The sequence below is a fragment of the Larus michahellis genome, chromosome 5 (assembly GCF_964199755.1).
Source record: "Larus michahellis chromosome 5, bLarMic1.1, whole genome shotgun sequence".
Taxonomy (NCBI): domain Eukaryota; kingdom Metazoa; phylum Chordata; class Aves; order Charadriiformes; family Laridae; genus Larus; species Larus michahellis.
Window position 1 is genome coordinate 31,786,462 of NC_133900.1, and position 23,219 is coordinate 31,809,680.

A 23,219-nucleotide genomic window follows, 5' to 3' on the forward strand; every position below is an offset into this window, starting at 1 on the left:
CGTCTTTTTTTTTCATCCAGTTGCCTGAAATAAACCTTTAATTTTAATGTGAGCTGATTTAATGTGGGATGAAGTTCTGTTTCAGATAAATCCAAACAATTTGACTTCTATTGGTACATCTTCCTGCACTCAAAACAGTTGCATTTAGTAATGAAAAAGTCAATAATCTTGCAAGTCTATTGGAGAAGTAATTTTCCTTTCTTACAGGACTTTGTTGTGGTCGTACATTTTTCTTGAACCTTGAGAACTGCTTTAAAAGCATTGCTTTAACATTGCTACGTGACTGATTTTACAAGCAACATTTGTCATGCTTAAAATGATGAGCCAGTATTAGCATTTAGCAGCTTTTCTGTGTGATATATAAGCTGGTTTACTAGTTCTGTAAGCAATGATATCAGTAAGCTGTTAAGTTTTATATAAAGGTACACAGAACTAGGAGCTTCCCATCTGAAAAGCTGGATGCCTGTGAGGAAGAAACAGTATGCGTAAGTGTCAGAAGGGGCTAATTAGCACCTTCTAAGACACATATTTTAGCAGTCAATACATTTCTTGAAGCTTGAAGGCTTTAGACTAATACAGAAGAAGAAACCCCCTTTAGGAATAAAGATCTGCAGTATCTCTGAGGAGATTTAAAGAAGCAGCTCTGTTTGTAAACTGCTGTAAGAGCCTATCTGATGATGTAATTTCTGCCTCTGATGAAACATTCCTGCATTTCTCTCTGCTGCTAGACAACCAGTTTTGTGTTCTCCAGACATCAGGTCATCATTAACATCTTAGTGTCCGTGCTTTCGTGGAGAAACAGTGCAGGTTTCTTTTAGGCAGAGTCTTGATCTTCGATGAGACACTGATGTTGATTGTTCGACCACTAACCAAATTGGTTTTGGCTTTCCAGTCTGCTGTTGCTAGTGCATTTACAACTTCCATCTTATGCCTTTTGTTAAGAATTTCACACATACAAGTGGAAATGATTGAAATTTAACATGCAAATTTTCCAAAGCATAACCTAAAATAAAATAGTAAAAAATGTTAAAGCAAGACAGTTGTTAAAAATGTACTTTTAAGGACATGTTGTGGGTTTTCATGATCTCAGACATTTGACACTTGCATTTTGTTGTCTCAAACTCTTAACAGAGTTTCTTTTATGAGCCTAAATTTTGCATTTTAATATGCATTTATTAGCCTTAAATTTTTCGTCATAATAAAAGTCTGAGATAGATTCCCCCAAGCATTTTGCGTATGAAGGTAATGGTATGGATATCTTAAAGTTCAGTAATTGTTCTAGTAAGCTCACGATGACTTAGAGAATACACTGGATTACCAATACAGAGGTCACAGTTTTACTGAGGTAACAGGACCTTTCCTTCTTGACTCCTACTTCCTTGTAGTAAGAAATTTGATTGATTGAGCATAGCATGATATAGAGGCAAGGTGGCAACTTTCCCTCTATGTGGGCTTAAGGAATGATTTTTATATTGCTGAGGGACTCCTGCTGCTGAGGACAGTCACATAGATGTTACGATTTTGCTTTGCTATGTAAATAGGTTTGTGTTTATACTATGGAGCCTGACCCTCTTAGTTGTAAAACAAATATGAGATATGAAACAATGTTTTTCAGAAGATTTCAAATTCAGAAGTGTCATTTGTATCTATACAGACTCCTGAAATGGGGAGAAAAATTGAGCTTCAGCAAGAATTATAAGAAAAAGCTGGGCAGATTTTCTTCAGTGTGAATCTGATATTCAGGGCAGATAGTTAGCTATGCTGGTACTGTAGAAGACTCACATCAAAGGGAACCTTAATGCAGCAATGTCTCTCTTAGCTGTAGTCCAAAAGGGATTGGTCTTTGTTTTGGGAAAGCAGTTTAGCCGTGCAGCTGCTGAAGACGATTGAACTGAGCTGTCAGTCACTGCCCTGGATACCTGCACTCTGAACTGTCTGACACGGGGATGTAACACCATACCTTTCTGCTGCCTTTGTATGAGGTGCAAGGCGGTGGGTTGTCAGGTCCACGTAACTGATTCCTTCAGCCTGGGTGAGGAACGTTGTGACCCACCATAAGGTAATAAATACAGCACGAAGCCGAAAAGGTCGAGGACATAACTGAGACCAACTGTGCCTTTATTCTTCCTGGGTACGGTGACTAAAGGGAAAAGAACACATTTGGTATAAATGCACCATTATTCTCAAAAGCAGTCGTTTAATTTTATAGAACAAACTAAATTGTGTTGCTTTTCTTTCTTCTCTTTCTCCCTCCAAATATAACCATTTCAATAACCATACCACATCAAGACTAGTTGACAAGAAACAACTGGAGTATTTGCAATTATTTTAAACTGTAGAGATTTGTTCACTGCTGTCCCTAGAGGCCTAAAATGCCTTTTCTTTGCCTCTTAAAATCCTATTAGTCTTACTTTCTCTGTCATTATGAAGGTTATCATGTTTCTGTTCCTCTCATTAAGTCACAAGCTGTCTTATTTTTTTTTTCGATTTCCAGACCAGTCACTTCTTATGTAAAACAAATCCTGCTCCTTCTAGTTTGAGTATGAATGGTTATAGCAAACAGGTTTTGACCTATATAAGTGAAGTCAAATATTACCAAAGCTTTGCTTTCGTGTATTATTTCAAAGGTGAAAAGGAATATTAGGACTAAGTAAGTAAGGTGGATTTTGCATTTGCAGACTGTCTGAAATAAGAAGCGCTCATCTAATGGATATTATGATGCATTTCATGTAGTAACAGTTTTACTAAATGACTCTTGTAATTTTCTTTTTGTTATTAGGATCCATACTATAGATTTAATGACGTGATGTACAGATGGATCTCACTAGATAACTGGACTTACAGTAGGACATTCAAAACTCCTTTTGATGTCAGGTATGCAGTAAAGATACATCTAACAGCTCTGTGCCATCTTTCATGCAGAACTGCTAATTAATGCATTAGCTCAAACTCTGCTTAATACTTTTGTATCTAGTAAAAAAAAAAATGCAATAATGTGGAGCTACAAAGCTGTTGCTAAAGAACACTTCAATAGTTGCTTTTTTGTATTTTTTTAATTGTTAAAAATTACTTATGAAATGCCAACTAAGGAAGGATAATACTTAGGCTAATTGGAAGCTAGCCCATCTGATATCTGGTGGGTATGTGAACATGCTGTGTGAGCCACTTCAGCTGTCATCTTAATTTGACTATTTAAAGATATAACGTAGCCACACTAAGTCAAACATTTTTGGAGGTAGTTGAGACAAGTGCTGCCGAAGAAAATGGCAACATGCATTTTTATATTGTCTGTCTCCCGTGTGTTTTTAACTCTAGGTATTTTAACATTTTTTTTATGCATATGTTATCTTCTGTAGAAAGTGGCAGAAAGTGAATTTGGTTTTCGAGGGAGTAGATACAGTAGCACAGATCCTGATCAACAATATCACTCTTGGGAGAACAGACAACATGTTCAACAGATATGTAAGTAATGTGTTTATTTCTGAAGGTACTTCTGTTTTTTCTTCAAAGCCCTTTTGTGCTGAGCACTTATAGTGCATTCAAGTACACATAAAAATAGGTCCTTGGATGCAGAAAATGTTGACCTGAGGACTGCAAGTGTAATTAAATAACTGTTTGAAAGAGAAGTGTAATTACCTTTTCAGTAACAGCAGGGTCAGATCTAGAGGTGAACTGTCTGGTTCTAAATGAGTGGACCCATGCAAGAGGATCAGTTCAGCTAATAGTATAAGTCCTGCTTCTTGGGATCTGTCACAGCTCCAAGAAAATGTAAGCTTAAATCTGTTATATTAGCTGTAAATCTGCTTACTAATTGTTATTAGAATGGTTTACATGTGAATACTGAAATGAAAATGCACGTGTTGCAAAGCCTTTGTGTTTCCACATTTTTTATCTAGGGTTTTTGATTTTTAATATTGGGCTTTTGATAACATTGTCTTGCGTTTTTGGGCTTAGCCTATGTCAGCATGAGAGTACTCATCATGGAATGATGTTGAGAGTGACAAAAACATTCAAACTAATTTTATAGCTTTCAGATATAAAATTATTCTGTGTACTAGCATAAGGGACAATCCTTACTTTTATCTTAAAAGAATCAAAAAAGGAAAAGTTATAGGAAGAATCTTATTGGAATAACTGAATTACAAAGGAAATCTGGTGTCTTCATATCTCAGTGTTTAGCATTCTGTCAGGTTTTATTGTAGAGGTACTGGCCTGAGACATGAGAGCTAGATCCTGATGCCTGAGACTGTGTGACCTGGGACAAATCATTTAGTTTCTCTATGACTTAGCTTTACCATCTGTAAAATAAGAAATTTCATAGAGCTTTTATGAAATTGTTATTATTTCCTGCTTGAAGAGTATCTAAAGGACTGCCAGTAGCAGTCTCTGTAGAATTGGGAAGTGATATTATTTTGCCCTTATTTCTGCAACTTCATTCTGTCTCAGATTGTAATGGTTCATGAAATGGCCTTCAGTGTAAAACCAGAGCAAACTCTATTAGATTGATCTAGGATTACTGTGACCCAGACTTCTGCTTTGTTCACCTGTTCCACATGACAACTCTGTCTGCAGGAAGGACTCTGTGAAGGCTCTGTATGGGAGATGCTATTTGCTTTGTAATTTTCTGCTCTGTGTTACAGACATAAGAGATGCTAGCTGGGCTGCTTACAAGTTGGAAAAAATTGCCAAGACTTGGCTTGTCACAAATGAACGCTGTGAAGAAGAGATGGGTATTGGCCATTGGAAGCATATTATCTTGATAGCACAGGATAAGTCTGAAACCGAACATTTACCCTTCTATCCAGCCACACTGAAGGGGGTTTTGTGAGCCAGTGAGGAAGCCCCCAAATGCTTTATTTGGTGCTGGCATAGAATGTGTATCTACATTTTGGGGATGAGAGTGCAGGTGGCATGAAATACAGCTTTGCAGCGTTCACGCAAAAGGTAGCTCAGTGTTTTGCGATAGATAAGCTGGCAGCACAGTGTGAGTTGGAAGGACTCCTGCATAGACCAGCTTTCTGAGTTGGAACAAGGTGTCTTTCTAAAGATGCAGATGAGTTCTGAGTGAGGAAGGAGGGTAAATATTCTCTTGCCATCCTTATCCTTCAGACACTTCTGTGTGCAAGTGGAGTGCTGCAGCCTGCAAGGGGAGCTCAGTATGGGGAAAGTGGTTTGCCCAGAAACATCTTCTTGTATCAGTAATGTTACTGTGTATTTTCTTTTTGCAGCTTAAGAAGTATCTTTTCTTTTCCTCCAAAACCAGAGCCTGCTGAGACTGTAATTCAAATGCCTTTGAACAATATATGTATGGTATTAAAATCCCAATGTAACAATAATTATAAATCTCATAAATAAATGTCAGCGCTGTAATGATTTTGTTCTGTTTTCTTGACCTAGAGCTTTGATATTACCAGCGCGATCAAAGAGGTCAATTTTGTTGAAGTCCATTTCATATCAGCCATTTCATATGCAGCAGAGCAGAGCAGATGTCACAAAGCATACAGCATCCCCCCGGCGTGCCCTCCACCTGTGCAGAAAGGAGAGTGCCACGCTAATTTCATCAGAAAGGTAGGGGCAGAATTGTCTCTCTCTGGCTTCAGGCTTGGAAAGAGAAATGCACCACGTGCTGTCCTTACAGATGTATTCTGAAACCTGCAATGTCATTTTATAAGTAGGGCATATTTTTCATTACAGCTTCCTTCTTCTGTTCCCCCCTAGAAAGCTGTAACCTAGCATGTCGATAACACAAGAGGCATAGGAAGGCCAGACTTCATATCTAGGTGATAAGAGCTGTTTTCATCAAGGAGTCAGCAAGGAGACTTGCTGCTAAGAGAGCAGGATAGCATTGGGAAATGTGTAATCATTACGTTTTGATCCACTGGGTGGGTTTTACAATGCATACTGACAATTGAGTTCACTGTTGCAAATACCAATGTATATTGCCGAGGCTGTAAAAATCCCAGCCAAGCAGCTTTGTGAGTGTTTGCTGCTGCTCATGTGCTGTGCTATTTATACTGGGCAGCTCTGGCATGTCCCAAGAAGTGTTATCTAACAGAGGACCTGTTCTCATCTTATTACAATGTTGTGAAGTGTGACTTATAAGTACATATTCAGTGAAAACAACAATGTAATGTACAGTGAAGCTCAGAAACTCTGATTTCAGACATGGCTTCATTGCTGTTAAAACTTACTCAAGGCAAACTATCATTTGAGTAGCATCTCATATATTTCTGATAGCTTTGCAGCAGCTAGAGGCAACGGCTAGGTGGTTTTATTTTGGAATTTCTCTCTTTGGGTGTTTTTGCATGTTTGTCTCCTCTTAAATGCTTTTCTTGTTAATAATTTTTAATCTTTTCAATAAAGCCCTTTTAGAGCCTCCTCAAAAAAATGACTGGAGTCCTGTTAATCTAAACCTGGATGTGATTTCCTTTAAAATTTTTTAATGGAAAGATGGACTCTACTTTGTCCTGTGAAGATCCTTCAGGATTAAGATGTTGTCTTTATTACTATTTGCTGCTATTTTTATTTTCCCTACATTTTAGAAAGTTGATTAATTCTTTTGAGTCCACTGTGTTTCTTAGAAATCAGTGCAGGGATGAGCTTGGAAGGAAGGAGACACTTAAACAGCTGTAGACCTATTTATAGAGCAAAAATGGCCAGGAATGATTTTATGCTTTACTGAACTACGCCTTTAAATTTGTAAGAAAGTACCTTAGTGCTTTTCCTCAAGGGAGTTGTTTAACTGTACTGGGAAGCTGTTCCAGACATTTCCAGAAACATTTTTAGTTCCAAGTATATGGCAACAACAGCAGCAATGTCACATTTAAAAGTAAACATACTAGGACATTGTTAAGTAAGCTGGCTGCTTACCATCTTAAAGTAATGGAGAGCTGTTTAAGGTTCACTGTTAAGTGCAGTAAACATATCTAAATCTTAACAGGAATTTGTGGCAAAATGCAAGCTTTTCACTGGTAATGTACTTCAGTGACACAAGCAATACTACTTCTGATAGCAGTCTCTGCAATATTATTAGTGAAACCTGACAATCTGTCAGTGATTCATTTGTTTATTTTTTATAAAGGGAAAATTACTTTCAATCTGACTTGTTTTCTAAGAATGTGTTGTCCCTGTTTTCACACTTGAAATAGGTACAGTGCTTGCTTCCTGGAAGGCTCTTTTGCAATTTGATAGGCAGGCAGGCTGACTCCAGCTATGCAAGGGATAGGCCAGACTTGTGCAATGTGGTTTGCCGAAATTAGTATGCCTCGGCTGTAAGTTATTAGTCTCTAAATTTAGAACTGTAGGTCACTGTACAAGACTTTAAGGAGATCTATTGTATTTGCTTTGGGGGCTGGGGCTGTGTGAAACTTGGAGGGCAGCTGAATAGATGTCTTCAAGGGATTTGTTAACTAGAGGTCTGACCAGGTTTGGAAACGGCTAAATAGAAAGCAGTGTAGGTACTTCTCTGCCTGACCAGCATTTTATAATTCTGGTAGTTATTCTGATGTTAGAACCAGAACTAAGCTATTTCTCAACCATGTTTTTGTTCTCTTTGGTTTTGTGTAAGAGAACCATAAAAAGCGGAGAAACAGTGAACATGACTGAACTATACAAATGCACCAGACCTACGCACGTCTTTCCTTGTACTAATCTGTAGTTTCATAACAAAAAATAGGGGATAAAGTATTTCAGATATACCCATGATTTTTAATTTGATATTGTTCTTTTAGAATTCTTTAACATTTGTAACCATCAGCTTTCAGCTTACTTTGCCTTTTAGGTATACAATTAAATACTGACATTACAAACAGATAATTCAGAGCTGAATTGAAAGTTACTTGCTGTCTTGTTTTTTTGATCTTTACTGTTTTGTTTTTTTTTTTAAATGGTGGGCTAGGTGGTTTTTTGCTCTCTCACTAATATAAAATTTTGCTATACATGGATGTTTAATACAAAATCTATTTTTAATATAATATAGGTAGTAGCAGCAGAGTTCTGGCCAAGAAATAAGAGAAAAAATACTGCGGGCTCTTCTGGGTTTATGGAAATTGGAAAAATTGTTTCAGGGCATGGCAATATTTTATTTCTAGATAGCAAATAATTTTTATTCCTGGCACAGCATCAATGTCTGTGTGAAAAATAGGCAATTGTAACGTAACCATTCTGTATTCCAGGAGCAGTGTTCATTTAGTTGGGACTGGGGCCCTTCTTTTCCCACTCAAGGAATCTGGAAAGATGTTAGGATTGAGGCCTATAACCATTATCACCTGATTTACTTTTCTTTGACTTCTTTCTTTGGTAAGTCATGTTACTAGTTTTTACTGTTGTTTCACCTTTGGAATACAAGTCATTTTATTGTTAAACTCAATTAACTGTCAGTTGAGGGAAGGTTCTGTTGCTTTATTATGACTGTGTGTAGTTCTTACACAACACACCTTTTTAGATCTTGAAACAGTACTTCATGTTAGAAGAAGTTAGAATATTAGAATTCAGAATCTTTTTTTGCTTGAAGATTGCCAAATAACTGCAGAAATATGTGTAGCATAGCTGAGGTTAGCCCGTGTTCACCTGTTTTTAAAAATTTCTTTTTTATTGGCATGTGTTTTCACCAAGACTGCCAATAAATACGTCTCGCTTTTGTCTCACCTTCATTTAAAACAAAGGCAAAGCTGCTATAGGAATTTAGTTTTGTGTTGGGAAGACAAATACACAATGAGCAGAGTTTAAAGAGTGCTGAGTTTTCAGGACGCAACATGAAGACTGAGAGAGAAAAGCAGTTGTGCTATGCAAGGATGATTTGTTAAAGGCTGCAATTTGAGAGGGTAGCCTCCTGCATTCCTGCTACCTAACTTACTGAACAGGTTTCCTCCCTTGACATGTGGTCTTTGATTTTTCTCTCCTTTGTCCTGAAGATCATTGCAGCCGAGCAAAAGTAGTTAATTTTCTGTTGAAACTTTCTGTAGACGATAATATGCCCCATTGTAGACCACCCGCATGCTTTCTTTGACTGCCTGTTGAGCCCAGTCTTCATTGGAGTAAAGGCTAGCACGTGAGTCCTCTGCACTGGGTTGAATTTCAGCCCTTGGGAATAGAGTTGTTGTGTATGAATAAAAGAAGAAGACGTCACTCCCTGGCTGCTTGTAAAGCTTCCTGAAATAGCTGCAGGTCTTAGCTAGAATTAACGTGACTGGAATTTCCATGGAAAGCCCCAGCACAGACTCTATGTGCTCTCTAAAATTTAGTTACAGTAAAAATCTTTTCTGGTCCCTCCCACATTCCCACAACTCCACCTTCTGGTAGGTAAAGTCTTGCTCTCTGGATAAGCAGAAAGAGCAAACCTCTTTCATTCAGCAGAGAGTGGTTTGGAACCAGAGCCAGAGCTTATTAGTATTCAAACATAATAACATTTGAAAAATAAAGAGTGAATTAACAAATTGCATTTAAGCTGCCTATGTCGTTATATTGCTCATCAGATTTGGTGTCATAGCCTTTTGATCACTGAGTCTGTAAAAGATCCATTGTTCTTGATTTCTGTGCCTAGACCCTGCAGTTCATGCAGTTAAGTGTGGTCTAGAATGTCCATATGCCCTTGGAGGGGAGGGAAACCGCACTGTAACAGCTGACCCTTGTGTAGTGGGGTGGATGGTTTTTTAACCCCTTCAACATTTCTGAAAATTGGTCTCCCCTGGGTAATGCTGGGTGTAATATAAACTTGGGAACACGTTCATTGCTCTTCATTCTACAGAGGACAGTGAAAATCACACCAGGGCTGAATGTAATTCTTTGCTTTTGGAGGGAGCTTGCTCTCTCTCCTGGAGGAAGGAGAGCTAGAATATATACATGAAAAGAGAAAGTAAGTGATTAGTAGTTTGTATATACAAAATGTGTCTGAGTTTGAGTTTTCCTTGTTTTCTTTTATGTGCTTTTTCTTAGGTGTTCATCTGTAATATTTGACGTATAGGATTATCCAGGCTATGTTTGTAGATAGGTAATTTAATTGCTGAAGTTAATGGGAAATTTACACATCAATCTTGAGTACTCTTGACCCTGGCTTGCCTTATTCAGTAAGTTCTGTAAAGGAGAGGACCGTCTGAGGTAACTGTAGAGAGATTTCAGGGAAGTCATTAACTTGTTTCCTCCACCACACTTCGGCGGCAGAAGGGACATAAAGGTCAATTCTAGACACAGTGGGCCCAATTCATCCCCAGCATAACTCCATTCATTTTGTCTAGTGACTCTGGGATGAATTCAGCTCGTTTTCTGTTAATACTGTTTTTGTTTCATCGACAAAAGTGATTGTACTGCCTTGTGATTACGATCTTTCCCAAAGAGTACCATGTTCATATGAATGCTGACTAAAAGCAAATATAATGTCTGTGGGAGTTGGTGGGAAAAATATCCTTCCTAATGAAGTGACTGGTGTCATGGTCTCTGACTTTTGTACAGAACTCTGAAAAAACCCTGTATGGCTTTCGAATGAAAAAAAGAGTTATAAAACATAAATCATGTTGCGTAGTTCTCGTAGTTCTCTAAACACAGATATCAAATGCGCTAAATAAGATTAACCTTGTAGGTCTGGTTCAAACACATCCTGAAAATTGTTACATTTAATGTGAAGTGTTTTAATTGTTTCTTTGATGAGAGATCATGTTAACTAATAGGTATATAAACACAATTCCTAAATTCCCATTTTTTTCTCCCCCTTCACTTAGTAAAGAGTGCTCAGCAGTGGAGTCTTGAAATTGAGTCTGTTTTTGATGTAGTCAGCTCCGAGCCAATTGCAGGTCTTGTAACTGTGAACATTCCCAAATTGCAAACGCAGCAAACATTCAGTGTGAAGCTTCAACCTGGAGAAGGCAGCATTGTGCTGCTTGTAAACATCAACAAGGTAAGGAGGTGTGTGTGGACCGTAGGCAGCTGCAAAATGTTTCCCCTGGTTTCCAATGTGTCTTTCTGCCTCCATGCCAGTTTTAGGCCTCCCTTCCCTTCCTTACTGTGTTCCTGACTTTAACAACAGTTCTGTACACCTTACAGGATAGCAGAACAGTTCTTTTCCTCTCTAACAATTGATGTCTGTGGCACTATGTAACTCAGTGTCAAAAAGACGATGAAGCCTTTCACTGACTGCAAAACAAAAAGGCCACTGTTAAATTAACTACTTACTTAGGTAGATAACCTTTGGGATACCCTGTGTCACTTCACTTAACTGTCAGAGGTATCTTGTCTCCTGTGCTATTGTTTACTGGTCTGATTGGAACTAGAATGCACTACAATATGCATGGCTCTCCCAGGAAAGAGAGGAAGCGTTCATCAAACCACTCAGTAGATACTCTTTCAGGTAAATAAAAGCAAAAGAGCCCTATAAAGAACTTGACTGGCAGTAAGGTTGGTGAAAATTTTGTGGAGTAGTACTTCCTTATGTTGTCTTGTAGTCCCTTGGGTACACAAAACTCAGGAGGAATTTTAAAGAGATAAAGGATGCTCTAATGAGGAGAGAACTCAACTGAAAAATCATTAATATGGTATACACCTCAGTGATGAAAGAGGAAAGAATTGGTCTGTTTACCTTCAGAGGTAAACAGCTAGTTTCCTAATGTATCTGGTGGCAGACTTAATTCACCAACATTATTTCAATTCTATAGAATTTGTTTTGTTTGTGTTTTTATTTAGAAACTTGAGTTTTATCACGCAGGTGTAATTTAGATACGTAGGCTTGAGAGGTGAAGAAAATCTGTTCTCATTGACAAACAGGTAGGTCTCTTGAATTAGGCAGTGTGCCCAGTGTGGTAAACAGAAGCATGAACTTTGTCTTGACTTCTTGCTCAGAGAGCAGGGCCCAGTAGAGCTGACTGTGCAGAACTGAACCTGACAGCGGCAGGCCCAGGCCAGTGGGCAGGGTGGGAACCCTGGCAGGCGCAGCAGCAGCTTCAGCATCTCCACTGAAGCCAACAGCATAACAGGAGCTGCCATCTGCTTCACAGGGCATAGTTAGGTTTGTGGGTGAGCGATGTGCTGTGAGTAGGAATTTGGGGCTTCTGACAATTCTGGGAATTCATAACATCTGTATGTTTTACTGGCTGTACTGATTTTCTCTATTGCTGTGTAACTACATTTGTTTTCCCAGTTTGAATGCATTATGCATGTATTCTCAAGTTCTCCTGTCAGTTATTTGAGTGGAGTAAAGGCAAGCAGGGCATTTAGGTTCTAGTATGCACACTCAGTGACTTGCATACTTATGTGCTTTGTTTTATTTTGACATGAAAGCATAAAAGCATACAAACATATGATTTTTGTTACTGTTGTCATCTGACATGCAAGTTGCATGAGCAATTACAAATACCTGGTTTCATTTAAAATAATCATTAGTCTCTGCTTAGCCTTTTCAGGGATTACATTAAGCAAGCACTGCAGTGTGAAACTTCAAAAATTATTTTGGTTTATTTAATTGCCCCACCCCCAACCTCGGAAGAAATCTGTTAGTGGAGTATGACTGCAAGTTTGTGGGGAAGCACCTCCTTCAGAGGACAAGCAACAGTGTTTTATTATTCTTTGTACACAAAAGGCTTTGCTGCATGAATTCACATCAGCTGATTTTACGAGAAACCCTGCAATGTGTTCTCATGTATCGGTGAGCTTAACGGAGCCCTTACTCTGTACAACAGACTTGTGTGGTGCATGTTAAATAGTGAGACTTCAGCAGAAATTTAGTTCTAGTTGAGAGCTTATTGCAGATCGTGTTGCAAGGTCAGTAGGTGTTTGAGTGGTGCGTATCACCCGAGATGTAGCAGTCTTCCTACAATTGCCACACAAAGTGCTGTGTTGCTAACATGACAGCATTTTGCTTATCAGCTAATGGTGAGCATGGGGATGACATCATTAATGGCCAATGAGACACTCCAGGCTGCTGCGAACACTCCCTTGCTGTTGAGGCACACGCTGATTTTGTGCTTCCATTTGTATCTGTACAACACAGAGATTAAGACTTCTGCACAAGCGGTTATGATAATTCTGTATCAGGAAGCTAAAATGTTGGTAGACACATGCATGGTTGTGTCCAAGTATGGCTGCAGCAAAACATATTTTTAGGCTGCTCTCTGGCCTCTTTTTATTTGAAAAGATTGAGGCACTCCTTGTATGACTCTATTCAGTGCTGATCCCTCCATTGTTTGGTTGCATGCATTATTGCTTTCTTTCCATGATTTTTGTGTTGTGCGCTCAACTGGCAAATGTTGGCAATAGGATTGCGCAGCAGAAGTAGGCTGCTGGAACGAAGATATAAGTATTACTCTGTGACTAGAAAAATGAGAAAATTAAAATTTCCTGTCATCCTAGAGGTATTTTTTTATGTTTGAAAAAATTATGGAGTACTAATGAAGTGATTAGGAATCCTAGAGAAAAAGCAGAAAACACTGAAAAGAAAGAATGAAACTTATAATTTTACTTAAAAGCTTGACATAAGTGAAGCAGTCAGTATAGTCACATATTACCAAAGTCACAATTGAAAAGTGTCACCTCTGCATATTGATTGTGGTATGTTATATGTAAAAGACTCAATGAGAGGAGGGGTATGATGCAGAGGCTAGTGAATAATGTCTGCTCCTTACAAAGGAGAATTTGAGTTTTGGAGAAATATTCTGTCATTGTACCTCAGCTGAGGGGTAGCAGCTAGACATGTGCATGCATGTGTGTACATGCACGTGGCCTGTTGTGGACACAAGCTGAAGTGGTAGCCTGGACTTCAGTGGAAGAAATTGTACTTCTCTCTGTAAATAATTTTCACCTCAGAGCTGCAGCTGGAGAGATCCCAGTTACCATGGCTCAGCTGAGGCACATAAACTCATTAGACTTGTGGTAATTCACTCAAAGACGTCTGAGTCCTTAGGTGTGTGTTATGCTTCTTTTTATATGCATTACTCTGACTTTCTCTCTTGCGTGTTCAAGAGTTCTACAGTGGAGGCTTGGTGGCCAAATGGGCATGGAAAGCAAACTGGATATAACATGACAACAACTTTCATCATGGAGGCAGGACACCAGATTGAGAAATTTTCAAAGGTGAGCCCTTCAGCTTGATTACAGCTGGTATTGTATTGCTACTTTTAGGATATCTGCTCTGCATAGCAGGTATCTAGAGCTCTTAAATATTTTGCTGGATTGTAATATGCATGTGAAAACACTAATAAGAAACAAGAGAAATTTTTAATGTCACAATGTATGTTTACCTGTTTTCTGGTAGCCTTAGCTTATATGGAAGCCTTTACTTGCATTCAGGCTGGAAGGTGGCTTACATTTAGTCAGAAACCTCAGAAAGGAGAAGATGTTTACTTCTTAAGTTTTCTATCTTATGAAAAAAAGTACTTTTAAATTTGTTATATCATGCTGATGTTTTCTGTATCATACTCTGAAAAACCCTTTTAGGCTTCTATAGATTATGTGAGGGTTTATTACTGAGATTTTTCTTGTGAATTCAGTTTTTAAAAAATTTGTGGGATAGACACATTCCTAAAAAGCTAACATACATTAATTTATTAGAATGTGATAGATGTACTTCAGGTTTAAGAAGAGGTAACATCTTAAATATGACCATCAAAGTAATATTCAGGAGTATTTGCATAAGGGGTCCTGCAACACACTGGCTGTATAATTATGTTTGTTTTTACTAAAGAACTCCAGAAGAGGTAATTTTCAATTGTCCATTTTAAAAAAAACCATCATACAAATTAGGCTGGGCTCCTTATGCCATCAAGTCATGGAAACAGACAAGTAAATTTACATATTTATTAGGTGGTTCTGTTGTGTATTGCTTCACTGAAAGGTAGTCTGGTCACCCAGCATCTAAACCTGCTATTTACTGTAACATTTGTTCATGTGAAATAGCCTATGAAAAGCAGTAGCTTCTGGAGTCCTAGTCTTTATAGGGCTAGCCCTTAGTTTGATTAGGAAGTCGTAATAATAATTCTCCACCATTATTAGCGATTTAATTTTGAAACAATTAAAAACCACACCAAATTAACCCCACACATTATGCTTGGAAAAACTGGTTGTAGGAAATATGCCTATAAAGGTGTGTTAAAAGGAAAATTCTGTTACTGTGTGAAAACTGTAGAATGATAGAAAAACTAATTGATTCCACTTGGGTAGTTGCATCAGGGTATTTCATAGAGCCCTGTGGCATATAATCACAGGGACTTCAGGGTCTATAAAGGAACTTCAGAAGCCTCTTCTTTTTTTCCTCCTTAAGGGGAAAGAGGGGAAAAAAAGCAAATGCACCGCATAGCAGGCATTACGAATTAACCAGCATAAGAAGCCTTTACAGATTCATAGTATAAAGGGCTAGTCTTCCTTCATGTGTTCTGTGAAGCTCTGTCTTGGATTCTGATAGACACATGCACAACCACCCCTAGCCCCGAGCTGTACGACTGGAAAAAGGCTTCATATGCAGTTCTAGCACAATTTGCTCTCATGTCAGCAGGACCGAATAGCAACATCCGTATGGCTTAGTAAGAACTCTGAGTAGTTCAGGAGTTGCAATCAGGGATAAAAGTTCCTGAAAGTTGTTCTGTTGTCAGTTCTGTTGTCCGCCTAGTACTGTCTTTGGGTGGAATCCATTTCACTCCCCCACCTCTCTTTTTAAAAAGAAAAAAATTAGGGGCGAGACATTTCACAAGTGGTTTGTTTCCATATGAGTATATATGTAACTTTGGACAGACAAAAACTAAGGTGCAAGAACTGTATATGTGAGGAAACACAGCTTGGTCTTATGTCAGATTCGGCTACTCTTAGCTTTATCTACTGTCTGGTTTCTGACGTGTTAGAGCAGTCTTCAAAACACTGACTAATCCTTTGGGAAAATTGCTGGATAGCCTCCCAGTGTGTACTTGTGGGAGCTCTATAGAGCTCTAGCCAGCCGTACTGGGAACTTCTTTGGCTGAGGGAAGTACCTACTCCTATTGAGAGTAGCAGAAAACCAAAACAGGACAGGGTTGGTTTTGTTTTTGTTTTGTTTTTCTGTTTGAATACTTTGGTTTAGAGTTTGTTTCCCAGGATAATGTGACACAAAGTCATAGCCAGAAATTATCTCAGAATGAAATCGGTTTTCTTGAGGGAGGGTCTATCCAGTCCTGTTTGCTATTGGTAAGTTGCTTTTCTTCTTGCCATGACTGCATCAAGGAATTTATTACCTCTTTCATTGCCTCATGAGGCATTTGTTTGCTTTTTGATTCTGTTTCCCCATCTTTCTGTATGCTTATTTCTTCAACGCTATAATCAGTTTTTTATTTCATGAGGCTGTTTTAGTGCTTGGAGGATCTTAACCTCTAGCTGTCTTTCCCTCCTTCCCTCTACACCCTTGTTTACCTCCCTGGCATTTTAGCATGACTTCCAGAAGTCTTTCCTTTTAGCTTTGTACTTTTCATACGCTTTCATGCTGCATGTTAATTTGTTAGATCACTGGGGTGTTCTGTGATCTTATTTCACGGGCATCTTCATCCCCATTATTTTTCCTACTGCTAAATCTGGGAATGCCAAATGTGATCCACACGTCATTTAATGGGGTACGCAGCCTTTGTATGTGACTCAAAAAGACAGGTATCTGTTTCTTAATTGGTGGCTAGAGATCCTCTTCTGCCCGTTCCAAGACTGTGAGAAATGTTTGGTCCTCAGGCAGCAAGGTCTATCACACAAATTTCAAGATTGCCAAGGTCTCAGTAGCCAGAAAGGCATGTTACCAAACATGCTAGTTGCCTCCCCCTGTCCTTTTACCCCAGGAGGCAGGAAGCTGCTGTAGGAACAGGAAGAGGTGCTGTGTTACCAGGTGGGCCACTGGGGAGCAGTGGAGTAGGAATACAAAGGCACTATACCGTGGAGGCCTGGGAATGTGAAACAGGGCTGAGGAGCTTTTCCTCTTGCTCCTGCCTTATGGGTGGTCCTGGCTGGGTGTTTCAGCCTCTCAGATGGCCTCGGATTTGGCTAGTTGCAAGATCATGTTCCACGTGAATATGAATAAAGCAGTATCACATTACTTCTGTTAGTAATATAAATATTCCATTACAAATGCACTCTGAGACAGTCCCAACCTTCCTGATGACATCCATTAAGAGGACCTCACAAATACTTTAGGAGCCCCAGCAATAAATGCCATTCCATTTTATCCCACAAAAAAGAGCTACACTGGAGACTGAGGAGATTTTCTGCAAATAATTGAATTCACTGTAGGAAGGTCAGAACTTTTTTGCCAGTGTAGTACTCTTAATGTAGTTTTTCTTTCGTAGCCTTCAGTAGTTAGGGTAACCATAAAAATTGTATGAAATATTCATTATTTTTTAATTCAACTTCTCATGTTAAAATAAATCTGCAGAATTCGAGGAATGGATGTAAGAGTCTTGTCCTAAAGCTAAGTTCATCATACTGGTCTATATTCAACTAACCCAGCGGACAACAGGATCACAGTAGAAAAAAGGCAGGGTCCACTTTCCTCAGCACGTGTATGCACACAGAGGTATTGGATATGGAGTCCAAAATATCCTCTTAGAGGTCTGACTTTGTAGTTTTTCTCCAGCTGGGAATTTCTTTAGTGGTATGGATGCTGAGCCCCACTTGCCACTGTTGTCCCTGGGCAAAACTGTAAAACACTACAGGACTTGGGGCAAGTCCCCTTTTTTTTTTATTATTTTTTTTTTTAATTAGTCAGTCAGTTTCTATGTTTTGGTCATTGCCATGATGCAGAGGGGTTTAGTTTGAGATCAGTGATCTGTGGCCTCCACTCATGCATCTAGTTTGTCATGGGCATTGTCGCTGTCCAAGTGTTTAATTAATAATTGTCCAGTTAACTAAGAAACACCAAAGAGAAAGCAAAAAACAGTGATTTTTCTTTGTCTTCTCTACCACTAGAAGTAATTTTCTGTCTATCTCTATGGTTTTTGATAAGCTGAAAGTTTAAAAAGCACAGTCCCACAGCAGGATTAGTCACTTCCCATTTGAACTTCAGCCTTGTCTGGTGTGTGAAATAAAGAATTACATTTTATTTTAAAGACAGGTATGTCACTTGCACTTAACTAGGTTAATTTTAGCCTGATTTACTGACAGATAGTTATCTCAACTGTAGCTTGTGGCAGAGAGAGAACGGGCTGTACTCTACAAGCTGACCTTTTGAAAAAGTATATAGTGAAGTCATCTGAGGGAGGAGTGGTAGCTATCTTAGGGGTAGTCAAGAAAAAACAAGGTTCCTGCCCACCTGACCCAAACTTGTTGCTTGATGTGAATTGGTTGAAACTTGCTATTAGCTTCCCTTCGCTTTATTTAAGCTCCCTGTTATCTTCTTATGACAATGAGCAACAGGTACCGGAAAGAAAAAGAGTTTTCTTTCTGACCTAGATAAGGTGAACTGGAATAAAGATGCAGGAGAAAAAAAAAAGTCTAAAGCCTCCCTGAAAGCCATGTTTTCTGTAACGCTTTGCAGCTGTGCAGGAGCCTAACATTGCAGCTGCTCTGCATCTGCCTCATGGCAGGTGAGGAAGACATCTCTACAAATAAGAAGTCAGTGCAAAGTATTACTGCAGTCAAATAACTGCGCTGTCATGACTGTGGAATTGACTATGTTTATGTCAGTGCGATTAGGATACCCCTCAGAGCAGCAATGTTGCTTTGACTGAAATAAAGTCCCAGAAAATGTCCATAATGATTTCTTGACAATTTTTCTTCCACCTGCAGCAGGAAGGAGGATCGTTTTCTCTTTTCAGCGTTTGCGGTACACAATGCCAGATATTAGGCTGAATGGGTAGCTGTAAAAGTTTTCTTTCTGTTTGAGATGTGCTTTTATCTGGAATGACCTTTAATAACTTACACAGAGTTAGTGGTTATTTAGCTGAAATGGTCTCTCTGAAACCTTATTGTTGATTGTGCTGTTCAAACACAGCTGGGATGGCCAGAGGGCCTGTCACTTCCAAGCCAGCATTTGTGTTTGCATGCATATCTTTTTCTCTTTAATTGCTACACCTATGAAAAAAGTTATCATTTAAGGGCAGCAAAAGAAGATTTTGCTTTTACTGGGTGAACTTGAAGCTAGGCATTCAGGGACAAGCCTTACAGTTGAGCTCCTGCAGTCTCCATCTGTGAAGAGAAAACTGCAGATTAAATGGTGTATCTGATCCAATGCAACCACTGCATTCTTCTCGCTGGTCCCCAGCTGAACTTTTGATTGAATTCTGCAGGAAGCAAACACGCACCTGTCTCTTACATGCATATATACACACGCATGTGCACACATGCTTTTTTGTGCTTGCTTTCTCTTTTACTATGATAGTAACTTTCTAAAGTGCACAAGCTTATCAGAAGGATTTGTTTTAGCTGTGTTACAGTGTTTTGTAATCAAGCAGGAATTTAGAGGTGAGTCCATGTCTTTTGACTTCTTGACAAATTCTAAGCTGTTAGAGTTCAGTTGAATCCCTCTTGTAATTATTTTTTTTAATTTATTTTGTTTTAATTCATTTTTGTCTGCTTTAAACCTAAGTTTCATGTCTTTGCAGGCCTATTTTCGGACAGTAGAACTTGTTCAGGAGCCTATTCCTGGCTCACCAGGTCTGAGTTTCTACTTCAATATCAACGGCCGACCCATTTTCATTAAGGGCTCGAACTGGATTCCAGCAGATTCTTTCCAGGACAGAGTGACCTATGACACGTAAGCCACGTTTGATGTTCTCTAAGGAGAAAAGATCATGTTTTCCTTCTCGTGATTCTCTGTCCTCCTTCTATCAAAGGGTGGCATTGAGGGGTGGAACTCCTTTCAAGGAACTCCTTTCAAGTCAAGTTTTACTAATTGTTGTGGGTTGGAGGCCTCAGAATTAGGGCTTAATTAACTTTAATAGATTTGAGTGAAGTTCAAGGCACGTAAGTGCAACTGATGGGAAGTGGTTGGTTGCTTTCCACAGGTTACTGGCCTTTCAGATATTTTTAGGGATGATCCTCAGTCTGTTTGATCCTGTTGCCTGGGACACATTCAGTGATACTCAGAGGAAGTGTACTTCAGCGATGTCCTAACCCATCTCGTGCAGGGAGACATAAGTACATAGTAGCTTCTTTCCCCTTTTTCCCCCTCTGGTCCAGGCTGCTTGGGTTTCAATGCCACAGCGCCCCAGAGATGCAGATGGGATGAGGGCCGTGCTGTACGTTGACTAAGCTTTGCTCTGGGTAGTTGGGGAACCAGGGACAACAGGGCACACTGCAGTGTGCATTCACATGTAATTTAGAGGCCTCCAGCATGATTAAAGAAAACTTAATGTAGCCTGAATCCTTTAAAATGAGATTCAGAGTCTCAGCCTTTCTCCTCCATTTCTCTCTCCCCCTCTTCTCACTATGCATTGCGGAACTTAGAAAGAAAATACAGATTTTGGAATGTATTTAAAAGATGATTAGAACTCAAGTGATTGATATTCAAAGCAAGTAATATATAAGGAGGAAAGAGCAACCTGATTAATAAAATGTAGTATTTCTAAATCTGGTCCTGCCAATACTTCTGGAAAAGCACTTACTTGCATGTGCCACTTCATCTATTTCATAAGTGTTAACAGGACTAAGTAACATTTCCTGCAAAAAAATTGCTTTTTGAGAGCTCTGCCCAGACATGCAGGCTTAGGAGGTATCAAAATAGTCTGGTTTCTATCAGAGTTTTAAGTCTTAGATTGTCTGCTAATGATGAATGTTTGGGTTGGGTTTGTTTTTGGTTTTTTTCCTTTTTTTCAATAACTTTAGAAACTCCTAAGTGATACAGTTTCACAAAATTTGTATAAATCTTCTTTTTGTATTTGACAGATTATGGCTACTCTTGAAGTCTGCAGCAGATGCTAACATGAATGCACTTCGGGTGTGGGGAGGAGGAGTATATGAACAAGATGAATTTTACGATATTTGCGATGAACTAGGAATAATGGTAAAAACGATAAACACAGAACACTTATTTAAAAACTGACAAGAACTTGTACATAAAGATCCACTCTAAATGAAGAAAATAAGAGAAGTAATACAGAAGTTTTAGCTATTTTTTCCAAAGGACGTGGTAGAGTACCAACCTGGGAAGTCAGATCAACCTGATTTTTTTTTTTTTTTTTTCCCCATTTCTTTTTAATTTGAATGGTTCCTGATTACTGAGGCTGTCTGTTGAAAATGGGAGTACTATTTTAGAGACTTTATATTAGAACCCCAGATTGTATTTTCTCCTGTAACTAAGGCTAAAAGCCTGTTCCTCGCTGATCCCCACCTCCCTTCCCAACCTGGAATCTCCCCTTCATCTCCCCTTTGTTTTCTCCTCACAGTCATTTTTTCCTCACCTCTTTTACATTTCCCAAAATCAGAGCAACAGGACTGTGGCTTTAAGTTTCTGTCTTCTATCTCTTTTCAGATCAAAACTCTTATCTTTATATACTGTACTTCTCTCCCAGTTCTACATTTCCTGCTCTCTTGGGAAAGAATGAGAGAAGAAATGAATGACTGAGGGACTGGTAGTAGTGATGTTTCTTAATGCAGGAAGATGATGTTTACATTGTAATGATGAGCACAACAGAAGAACTTTTGTGGACTGTAGGCATCAACAGGGACTTGCAACACTCAGTAAAATAGTTGTGAAACAAGTAGCGCGTGGGAGGGGAGTTCTTCACAAGATGAAATAATATTTTTTCTGTAGCAACCAAACTGGGGGATGCTGTAGCTGTGTTTAGGGCTTACTCATGTGAAAATAGCACTTCTGAGGAACCTGAGTGCTTGAGTATATGCCCCAGATTGAGAGCAAAAGCCTTGCAATCTAACCTCAATGAGGATTTAAAGCCTGCTGTATTTGCTTTCAGCCACCCCTGACTTATCAAAACACCAAAGAAAGTAGTCATGCTTTTCTCTGCTGTGGAAATGGATTTTATTTCATTTCAAAAGTATTTTCTCCTTTATAGCAGTAGCTGAAAAGGTTTGGGGTTTTTTTGGTTCAAACTCTTTAAATCAAAATATTTCACTTGGCCTGAAGCCAAGCATGGAAGGCCTTTTCCAAAGGGCCATTTTGAACAAGCTATAGTTGAGTATAAATGTAGCTGTAAGGAGAACACCTGCTGCAAACACGGATAATTCTAGATGAGTGCTTCTGATTGTATGAGTTTGGAGGTACATGTTAATAAGTTTTGATGAAATAGTGACTAGAAGAGTGAAGGCCAAGTTGCATCTGGTATTAAAATCCCATGAAATGTGTTTTGTCTTATTCTGCAGCATAAAAAGCAGAGAAACAGAATTGATACCTTGCTGCCTTCTGCTGTGCGTGCTTGAAAAAAATAAAATGTTACATCTATTTTAGTCATCTGAATGAGTGCCCTGATTTTCAGGGCTTCTGAGCACTTACAGTTCTTTCATTTTTGACACTAGGCACCTAAGTAGGCTACTTAGATCTGTATCTGTACAGTGCTCAATGCAAGATTTAGATCTTATTTGGTAGCCAAAATAGCAAGTAGATGCAGAAAATCAGACCCTTATTCTGGAGGGGTTGGTGCCGGAGGCTTTTCATTTTGTTTATTCTGATGGCCTTGCAAAGGCTTAAAAGTGCCTTAGAGTCTAACTGTGCTTAAGGAAGAACAGTTATAGCTCACTGAAGGGAAATAGCGAGACAAAGTTTCTTTCAATAGAGTTTTGACTCTGCATGGTCACTGAAGGATTCTGAGTGATTCTTCAGCAATAGCTTTGCTTTTTTTTATTTTTGTACAATGCTACAAGTGTAATAATTATTAATGGATCTGTTACCTCCCACTGTCCTGTTCCCTGTCTTCAGTTTTCTTAGGGAATGTATACTGAAAAGAGTCATGGAAAAGCATGTTCTCACTGCAAGGAACATGCAATTGTATGAGGAGCTGATCTGGCTCTCTCCATTGTTTATGTAGTATGGTGTTTGGAAAAGCGTAGTCTCCTACAGGTTCTTTGGGTTAGTGTGCTGCTTTAAAAGATCTTTCCATTAACGTTTGAGAGAGGCTATCAGGAGTCTCTAAGTTACAACAATTTAAAAAACAACACCAAAAACCAACGGGTAAACCAAGAAATCTTGCCTATATCATTGGGCTTCTTCCTTTCCCCGTTCTGTAATTTTTCTCCTTCAAGTTACGAATGGAGTTCATTGTTGAATTGGAAGGCCTGCTGTTCTCTAGTGGTATCTACTTGATTTTTCTTTTAAGAGAAAGACCGCTGTGTTTTTAGAAAATCTAGTT

The 23,219-nt window shown here is 38.9% G+C and overlaps 1 protein-coding gene across 4 annotated transcripts in view; it reads left to right on the forward strand.

Annotated features, from left to right (window-relative positions):
* Nucleotides 1-23,219, forward strand: part of MANBA (mannosidase beta) — a 58,546-nt gene that overhangs the window by 6,882 nt on the left and 28,445 nt on the right. For 3 of the 4 annotated variants that reach the window (XM_074589455.1, XM_074589454.1, XM_074589456.1), the window contains exons 2-9: nucleotides 2,780-2,874; nucleotides 3,357-3,462; nucleotides 5,398-5,568; nucleotides 8,175-8,298; nucleotides 10,713-10,888; nucleotides 13,942-14,052; nucleotides 19,521-19,672; nucleotides 20,803-20,920. In XM_074589455.1, the coding sequence (XP_074445556.1) occupies nucleotides 2,807-2,874; nucleotides 3,357-3,462; nucleotides 5,398-5,568; nucleotides 8,175-8,298; nucleotides 10,713-10,888; nucleotides 13,942-14,052; nucleotides 19,521-19,672; nucleotides 20,803-20,920 (1,026 nt within the window). In that variant the 5' untranslated portion in view covers nucleotides 2,780-2,806. The remainder of the gene's footprint in view (nucleotides 1-2,779; nucleotides 2,875-3,356; nucleotides 3,463-5,397; nucleotides 5,569-8,174; nucleotides 8,299-10,712; nucleotides 10,889-13,941; nucleotides 14,053-19,520; nucleotides 19,673-20,802; nucleotides 20,921-23,219) is intronic. The other variant, XM_074589457.1, reaches the window with a different exon arrangement.